The sequence below is a fragment of the Cryptotermes secundus genome, unplaced genomic scaffold (genome assembly GCF_002891405.2).
Source record: "Cryptotermes secundus unplaced genomic scaffold, Csec_1.0 scaffold193, whole genome shotgun sequence".
NCBI classification, from domain to species: Eukaryota; Metazoa; Arthropoda; class Insecta; order Blattodea; family Kalotermitidae; genus Cryptotermes; species Cryptotermes secundus.
In genome coordinates this window covers 144622-153415 of record NW_019731217.1, presented here as the reverse complement: position 1 = coordinate 153415, position 8794 = coordinate 144622, and the positions used below count along the sequence as shown (strand labels likewise).

At 37.3% G+C, this 8794-nt stretch overlaps 1 protein-coding gene across 3 annotated transcripts in view; it reads right to left on the bottom strand.

Annotated features, from left to right (window-relative positions):
• Window positions 1-8794, bottom strand: part of LOC111866417 — a 109653-nt gene that overhangs the window by 43735 nt on the left and 57124 nt on the right. For 2 of the 3 annotated variants that reach the window (XM_023855346.2, XM_023855348.2), the window contains 4 exons: window positions 6727-6992; window positions 4344-5003; window positions 3615-3798; window positions 1425-1604 (listed from right to left, as the gene is read on the bottom strand). In XM_023855346.2, the coding sequence (XP_023711114.1) occupies window positions 1425-1604; window positions 3615-3798; window positions 4344-5003; window positions 6727-6992 (1290 nt within the window). The remainder of the gene's footprint in view (window positions 1-1424; window positions 1605-3614; window positions 3799-4343; window positions 5004-6726; window positions 6993-8794) is intronic. The other variant, XM_023855347.2, reaches the window with a different exon arrangement.

The following is an 8794-nucleotide window of genomic DNA, read 5'->3' as shown; positions in this document are numbered from 1 at the left end:
TTCGGCGCCGCTCGGCTCACTTCGGCTCTGCTCATGACGTCACAGCGGGGAGAGTGGCGGGGTGATGATTCGCCTATTACGCGAGCGCTACGTTACCGCTACGTGCCGCTGGGGAGGTAGGGGTCAACATGTCACACTATTGTTGCTGGCTAGATTGCCAGTACTTCACAGAAATTAGCAGTCACATTGGTGAGGATGAAGTGATCATGGGGCAGTAAAGAAATGTATTATTGTTCTCATTTTTTGTCCTTTGTTCTCAATGTGAGAACTGGGTTTTCTTGCACTCACCTGGCCTTGAAGACACAGACTGGCAATTGGGGTAAATGTTTCATTTTAATGTTTTACATTTCCATTTGGATAATTAAAAACTTATGAATAATTTAATGGAATAATTATGTTTGATAAAATAACAAAGTGATGAAAGTGTTCTAGTCTCATTTTACATTTTTTTTTGTGACATGCTTCTCTTCAGAGTGCAGCTTGCAGCCATTCAAAATCTGAAGTAAGTTTTTGAAAGGATAAGGAACGGTCCACCAGGCATACATGCTGCACTGTACTCGTGAGTATAATTGACTGCATACATTACTGTAAATCAAATTATCTTGAAGTATAATCTGTTTCACAGTCAGACATCTGATCGAGTTATCTGTGTAACTGGAATCTTCAGTCAGTTTATTATGGTGAGCATGATCCTGACTTGAGAGTTATTTTAAGGTCTCATTTGACTGGACATGTGCAATCACAATGTAACCAATATTTGAGTACTGAAAATTCACACAATATAAACCAAGTTCTACTCCATGATGTAGAAAGCTGGTGTATGGTGTATCCTGAGTGTGAACAGGATTACAGCCTGTGTGCTTAATGAAGGCATAATTCATTTTGAAAAATATTTAGGGCATATTATTTTTTTTTTAATTTTATTGATCCAATCCTTTCCCTGTAAGGCTGGATATAAAATATGTCACATATTACAAATTCATGACAACTAAACATCACACATCTTAGGTCCAGTAGAGTATATAAATGAGGCCTCATGCAGACAGCACAATTTGTCAAGACAATATACATAAGCTGTGGAAACACCACTGTCACATTTGATCCTGAATAAAATCTTTCATATTTCCAACTATAATAATTCTATATTGCACAATTGCACTCTTGGTTATTCTATATACATTGGCCAACTATATTATCAATTCTACAAGTAATCTTCATTCTCTGACATTCCCACAGTTTTGCTCTCGCCATAACTGACCAAGCAGAAAAGGACGCAACCCATGTAGTGAGTATACATAGTGGAAAGGCCATTCCCCAGCATAACTGTCAGATATTCTCCTCATAAGAAACACATATTCACATGGCATAAGAGTTCACATCAGTATAATATCAAAATTTGTTTTAAGTGCAAAATTTCATCTTACCAGCAGTCTCTAATTGTGAGATTGACAGAGTACTAGCAAACTGGCTAATCTCAATCTGTAGCTGCCCATCAGTGTTATCTCGAAGGAAGTCAACTAGCTGAGTAAGTCGCTCTCTGCTGTAGAAAGTGCTTCTTCGAGTATCATCTTCTTCCAGAGAAAAATGGTGGGGTGACTTCATATCTGGCATGTATAAAATCAAAATTTGCAATACAATTAGTGATCACACTATAATCTCAAAACTAAACAGTTACATACCTCTTCTTGAGTGAAGTACCATGACAATACTGAAAATGACTGAGGAAGCTAGCATGGGTGGGAACATTTCTGACTTACATCTGAGAAAGACCTGTTCCTAATTTCAGCTGGAAAGACAACTATCAAAGTGAAATGTCGCCATCTGTTTCTTGTTCCCTCAATGTTTCTCAGCTTCTTGCCAGCAGTTTTGGTTGAGTGGCTAGCAATAGTGTTTCATCTAAGGAAGGCCCAAGGTTCAAATCTCAGCCTGGCTGTTGTGACTTAAGTTTTTCACGATTTTCTTCATCCTCTTTAGGCAAATTCAAGAACAGTACCTCAAATCAGACCAAGACTGGTTCCTTCCACATTCTTTCCAATTCATTATTTACTAGTCATTGTACTATTTAACATTACAGAGTATGAACTACTGGCAGCATAGCTAAATACACAATGAATAAAATAAATAAAACCCAGTATCCAGATGGAGCAACTGTTTTGAATAATCCAACAGGTCCCTTCCATTCAAACTGTAATTCAAATATTTTGCTCATTATGCAAGGTATATCCCTTCTTTCTTGTGGCCAAGTCATTTTAATTGTTTCTCTTCTAACTCCAATAACAAATTTCTGATTCCATCCAATCTTCTATTTTCTTCCGCACTTACACTTGCTTGCATTTTTCTTTCATTTCCCTTTCTAAGGGTCCATGTTTGGGCTTACATGTTACACGTTTAACGAGTACCTGACCAGTTCTTGTGAAGAAATGCAATGAGATATGTGTAATTTCCCACTACATGATTGGATATTTATGTTCAACATAACATAAAATTTTAACCAAGGCAACCACGTAACTACAACAATAAATGTTCACTGCACTTAAAACTGGTATCACAGATGAGCAGGAATCGTGCCTGAAGAATGCAGGTGGAGATTCCTCTCATAGCGGTTAGCCTGGTTTAGCGATGATGGTACTGACTGGAGGCCCTGAAAAGGGCCATTTTGTTAGCTGAGTCGCAGCCAGGGGTTGCAAGCCAATTGGATAGCAGCGAGCGACGGAGTCTCTGGCTGGCACTGTTACAGTGCATGCGCTGGCAGAGTCGGATGTCTACTGGCGCTATTATGGTGCATAATGGCAGTGGTGATTCTTGAAGTCAGTGTAGCTATGTTGGCTGTGACTGGTGAAAGACTGATGCTGGTGTGTCCAAGGCCCACAGCTTTGTACTTATGCTGCTAGGCGGTGTGCGGCATGCGGGATGAAGCTGCAATTATGAGTGTGGATAGCACTTGTGTTGGTGTCTAGGGAGCAAGGCTGCAAGTGATGTGTAAATATTGCCTGTTTTCGATGCACTGCAAGTTGTCTGTTATGCATCATGGGAGGTTCCCACAACCCTATTAGCTTTGGAATCTTTGCTTTACATTCATTGTAATTACAAGTAATATATAAAGCTGTTAAATGTAAATAGCCAAATGTATATATGAATGGACAATTATTTCATTTCCTTAAAAGAGGACAAACATTGTAACCTGATAGGAGTGCTGAATCAAACACTAACTTCTAAGAATCTGTGACAATGGTATATCAATAGAACTGCTGTGTTTCTGTACATTATCCATTGCCCTGTTCTAAATAATAGTTGTACGAATTACTTATTTTCATTTTCTGCTCCAAATTATTTCTTCAGCAGCATCCTAAAGTTTGGCCATAGAACTTTGAATCACACTGTACACAACAGAGTATGACACAGAATCCAAAATATTTGACTTTAATCACTCCCTGCTTATTGTCAGCAGAGTGTTAATCTATTGTTAGTGAGAAGTGCAATGATTCTTGCATAGTCTGCAGTATTATGCCACAAGTTCTACAGCCTGAGGTGATGATAATAAAGAATACAAGTAACACAAAATTGAATGCTGATACAGGAGAGAATGGCTAATTAATTAATTTGGTGAAACATACTTGTGAAGGCTGGAACAGCAACGTGACTCTCTGGTTCCTGGTTCAGCTGCACATAGTCTTGATAGAAATGAAGGAGCTCAGGTATGACCAACTCCTGAGATACAGTGTCAAACTTCACATTGTGGTTCAGGAATTCTCTCATGCTGCTGTCCAACTGAATATCCACACTCTCAGCACACAACACCTTGAGATTTGTAAATACATAGAATACAATATATTAGAACAAGAAGACAGAAATCCACAACCTCCTGCTTCTAAGCAAGCCTGTTTCACTGTTTGTTCAATACTGAGGTAACACACAAAATTGTTAAACAACACCGATAAAATATATTTGTCATTCAAATTAACTGTGGGAGGACGTTTTGTGTTTTTATAGTACTTTAATTCATTTACACAAAACATTTCTCTGAAATCCACTGCAGTGTATCCTCCAAATAACTCCCATCTTACAGTTCTTCCTTAAACAACAACTGCTTATTAAGCTGATGAAGAAATTCCCTGCTGGTCTTGTAGAACAAGAAGATTTATCACTCACAACAAAAAGCCCATATCCTGATCCTACTGTGAGCAAACCGCTCCAACAATATGAAGCTGAGGACTGTTAAGTTCCTTGGTGTGTAACTTTAGCTATACTTTTGTTACTTCCTCTCATATGTCTTAAGACTTAAATGATGGTGAAAAGTGCAATGTGCATTTCTCATATGCATGCACACACATGCATATACATACCTGTGTTTTTGGTGACTGTTTCTGCCCATTTAACAATACAAACAGAACCCTGGGATCAACTGATGTTGAAGTTAACAAGGAGGTAGTGTCTCTTTGGAATTTTCCTGTCACAGCACATGTTCTTAATGATATTGCAGATAAGAAAGTCAGTTCACCCAGTAACAGTCCATAAACATCTTGAAGTGAAATGAAACCTAGTTTACCAACATTATAACCAACACTCAACTGAACAACTTGTCTTTCTAGTGAGTTTGATGAAAAGAGACCAAGCTTTGTGTTCCACCACTTTTCAGAATTTGCAGCACTGAGAGTACTATAATCTTTCATCCTTTCAAATGGGACTGACAAATCCATGGACTGAGGGCTTGTTTCTAAAATCAGAAGGCTGTGAATCCACATAAGATTAGCCAAATTTGTATAAAACACAAGGGTTTCATCACCTGGAACAAGTAGGTCTAGATCAATTACACTCAGTTCACAAGTACCTGCCAAAACAGCCTTCACAAAAGCATTTTTAGCCAAAACAATTATGTGTTCTCTATTTAAAAAATTATTGTTTTTGTTAGTGAAATTGCCACTCTGCTCTTGAATTATGTGAAGAACATCAGCCAGCAAAGTTCTGACAGTAACTTCTGGATGTCGAATTGGTCCACTCCACTGCTGTACAGAAACAAAAATATTATTAATAAGCCATCTAAAAACCTTCTATTCATACAATCCTGTTTGATGGTTATGAGAGATTATTCATCCATCTGTATAAGACACTGTACCTTTTGCTCATTCTTCAGAATCAAATTTTGACAACATGTAGAACATAAGATTATTCAATAAAAATCAAAAAGACTAAAACAGCCTTAAAATTGCCTTATTAATAGGTTACAAAGAGTGCATTAAATTTTATATGGAACTCATATGCTTAATTCAACCTGTCATGTTTTTTTGTCATGGTGCAATCACTGGAGCAATCTTAGGCAAAGAGTACAAATTATTAAGTTCTTCTTTTCACACAACATATTTCTCTCTCAGTTCATTACCCTTAGGTCTAAATGGTGTCCCACAGGATCAATTTTTGGCCCTCTGTTATTTCTCCTTTATATCAAGGCGAAGGTACCACCATCTTGTTTACTGACAACAGCAACATTTTAATTACAAACACTACTGAAATACAGAGTGATCTTAGTAGTGCTTTTGAACAATTAAATAAGCGGTTTGAAGCTAATTTACTTTCCCTTAATTTTAATGAAACAATTTAGAATAAAAGTACATATGCATCAGACAGATGCCAGAACAGTCAATGCAGCTTATTACTCAGACCTCCTGGCAACAGACGTGAAGGAAAAGTTCCGATCAAAGCGGAAAACAGGTGGAAAGCGGGTAGACTTCCTTCAAGACAATGCATGTCCCCATACGGCCAAAACAACAATGGAAACCCTCTGGAAATTGAAATGGAACCTTCTGACACATCAGCCGTACAGTACTGATTTGGCCCCAAGCGATTTCTACCTGTTTGGAAGGCTCAAATCAGACTTGCAAGGCATGCAGTTCGTGGACGACACCGCCATCCAGCCTGTTCGTGAGTGGATACGCCGCCAACCACAAGCCTTTTTTGAAAAGGGCATCAGGATGCTTCCAGAACGTTGGAAAAAATGTGTTGACTCTGGAGGGGAGTACGTTGAAGACTGACATGTGGAAGTAAGTGTTTGGCAATTATGGTTTAAAAAAAAATCAATTCTGGTTATATTTGAACCACCTTGTAAATGCTTATGCATTCTACTACCAGTGTAATTATTCAATTGACTTCTTAGTTGGTCATTAATGACACACACTTTGTATTCTTTAACTTCTGTTATCTATATAACAAGACTTGGAACTCTCTATGTGTTGCATCCTGTTGTGTGTCATTCATTGTTATGTTGACAGTTAAAAATATACAGTTTTGAAGCACTTGGAATTGATAATTAATTCCACATTTATTGTTAACATGCATGACTTATTCTGCAACCAACAGGCTTTCCTACTGCGGATTTGTAGAATCGCACTTTTGATCTTATCCATCCTTAATCTTCCCTCAAGGATATACCAAGTTTTGGACACACAGAAACAATTAGCAAAATTAATGGACAAGAGTAAGTGCAAAAGGATGCTAAAATATAACATAGCAAAATTAAGTTTCAAATACTATATTGTACTATAATTTTTATTCTGTTGGAAATAAGGCAAGGAATTAAATATGCTGAGAGGGACACCTGTGAATCGACACAAACTATGGATATGTGTCAATTTTATTAATTTTTAACTTTTATGTGGTATTTTCTTTTCTTTACAGTTTATCTGATCTGTAAGGACAGGTGCATTTTAATGAAATTCATTTGTACATACTCACTCCTGAATTATTCAAGATAATTCTCCCCCATTTCATCCCACATTCATTTCCAGTATTCAGGGAATTCCTTGGAAATGAGTTGGGAATTTCTGGGCAACAGTTGCGGACAATGTTGTATACAAGATTCAGTTTCAGCTTTTGAGTTACAGGTTCCAAGTCTGATGGAGAAATATCACATTCAAACACCAGCTGACCCAGTAGTGCTCTCAGGCTATTGTTGAAAATGTCAAAATACTTCACAGATCTCGACGGTGTACTAGGATATGCTGTAATAAATAATGACAGTGTGGTTTCATTAGAAATATAAAAAGAGCAAAAAATAAATGTATGATAACTGGACCTTTTGTACTAAATTATGGATGGATAAATGTGATAAGAAATTTGATATTGGAATAATGAAGGAGAATTTACAAAGGTGAAGACTGAAAGGGCACTGATCACAGATAAAAGTCAGTACCTGTTGCAGAAAACTGACAAGAGCAGGCACAAACAGAGAGAGTCACAATTCTTATAAAATGATGGTCATTCACGTAATGTGTCTTTTAGTTTCAGTTGTACGAAGCATGGGCAAAATATAACTGATAGCTGGTAAAAGTAAGTAAAGTAAAGTTGTCATTGTGCTTAACTAGTTAAGCACTCTGCCATGAAGGCGTATGGGGGAATGGATGTATAGATCCACAGTTTCTTGACCTTTGCAGTAGTTGGATGTGAGTGGTCACCTTCATACCCCAGCCGCTTTACCCCTGGGGAAACAGTCGCCATACCCAATGGATAGGAGGCTAGGTGGGCCCCAGAGTCGGTCTGGATGAAGTGAAGAAGAGAAAATTCTTGACCCTACCAGGAATCAAACTCTGATCCTCTGGTCATCCAGCCTGTAGCCAGTCACTGTACTGACTATGCTATCTCGGCTCCTACTGGTGCTACTACTGCCCAAGATCATCATTATTATAATGGGCAGTGTAAATAAAGACTGCAAATGACATGTTTCATAGAACAGTCTGTTGCAGTATGAGATACCAGGGTCGGAGGAGGCGTTATGGCTGGTCTGGTGTGAACAAGGAGTTCATGAAAATTAAGTGGTCTATGGAGCAAACCCAAATGGGATGAGATAAGATGAGATAACTAATGGATGATTAGTGATCAGTGTGGTTTGACGTTTTCGCAATGTCAAAGATTTAGATTTTGGTCATCTGGGCTGTGACAGTGTATAGTGTAGTAGGTGGGTACCAATGTTTTGGAGGAACCTGCTGCCTCCATCTTCAGGGTAAATGAGATGGAGGAAGCAGTTTCCTCCAAACATTGTTAACCACCTATCAGATTAAATGTTGTCACAACCCAGATCACAATCATAATTGGGGAATGGTGGCTAAAGGCATAAAGAACAATAGTTCGTGCAGATTTTTGGACTTAATATCTGGATCTTCCACAGAATGCAGGAGCAGACGGAAAAGTGAGTATACTGATGACAGGCAGTGAATCAAGTATGCACAAAAGTACAGAACTGCCAATGGTGCATATGGAAATTAACATAAGGCAGACAACATGGGATGAGTAAGTGACACACTTAAAACTAAAGCATGCTGTATGAAGCCAAAGACTGGATTTATTCATTTCACAAACAAGTGCAGTGGTGCTCAGTGAAATAAAATAAAATTATGTCAAAATCTAAGTGACAAACTGAAAATAACTGCTCCAAAACAAGATAAATACTATATCATCTATTCATTCATTCATTCATTCATTGTATATTCCATAAATCCATATACATAGATATAGAACCAGTCACATAGTTAATATAGTACAATACATATATAAATATATATGTACAGTTTATAATCATTAAAATAGATAAAAAAAACATGTGTTAAATTTATATCAAAAAACAGTCTTACATCACTATACATAAAATTATGCAATATTAAAATTGTTTAAGCTATTATCATTATTTCTAGGCAAATTTGTTACTAAAGAATTCATCACCTGTATAAAAAGAAACATGTGTTAAATTTACAGTCTTACATCACTATACATAAAATTATGCAATATTAAAATTGTTTATGTTATTATC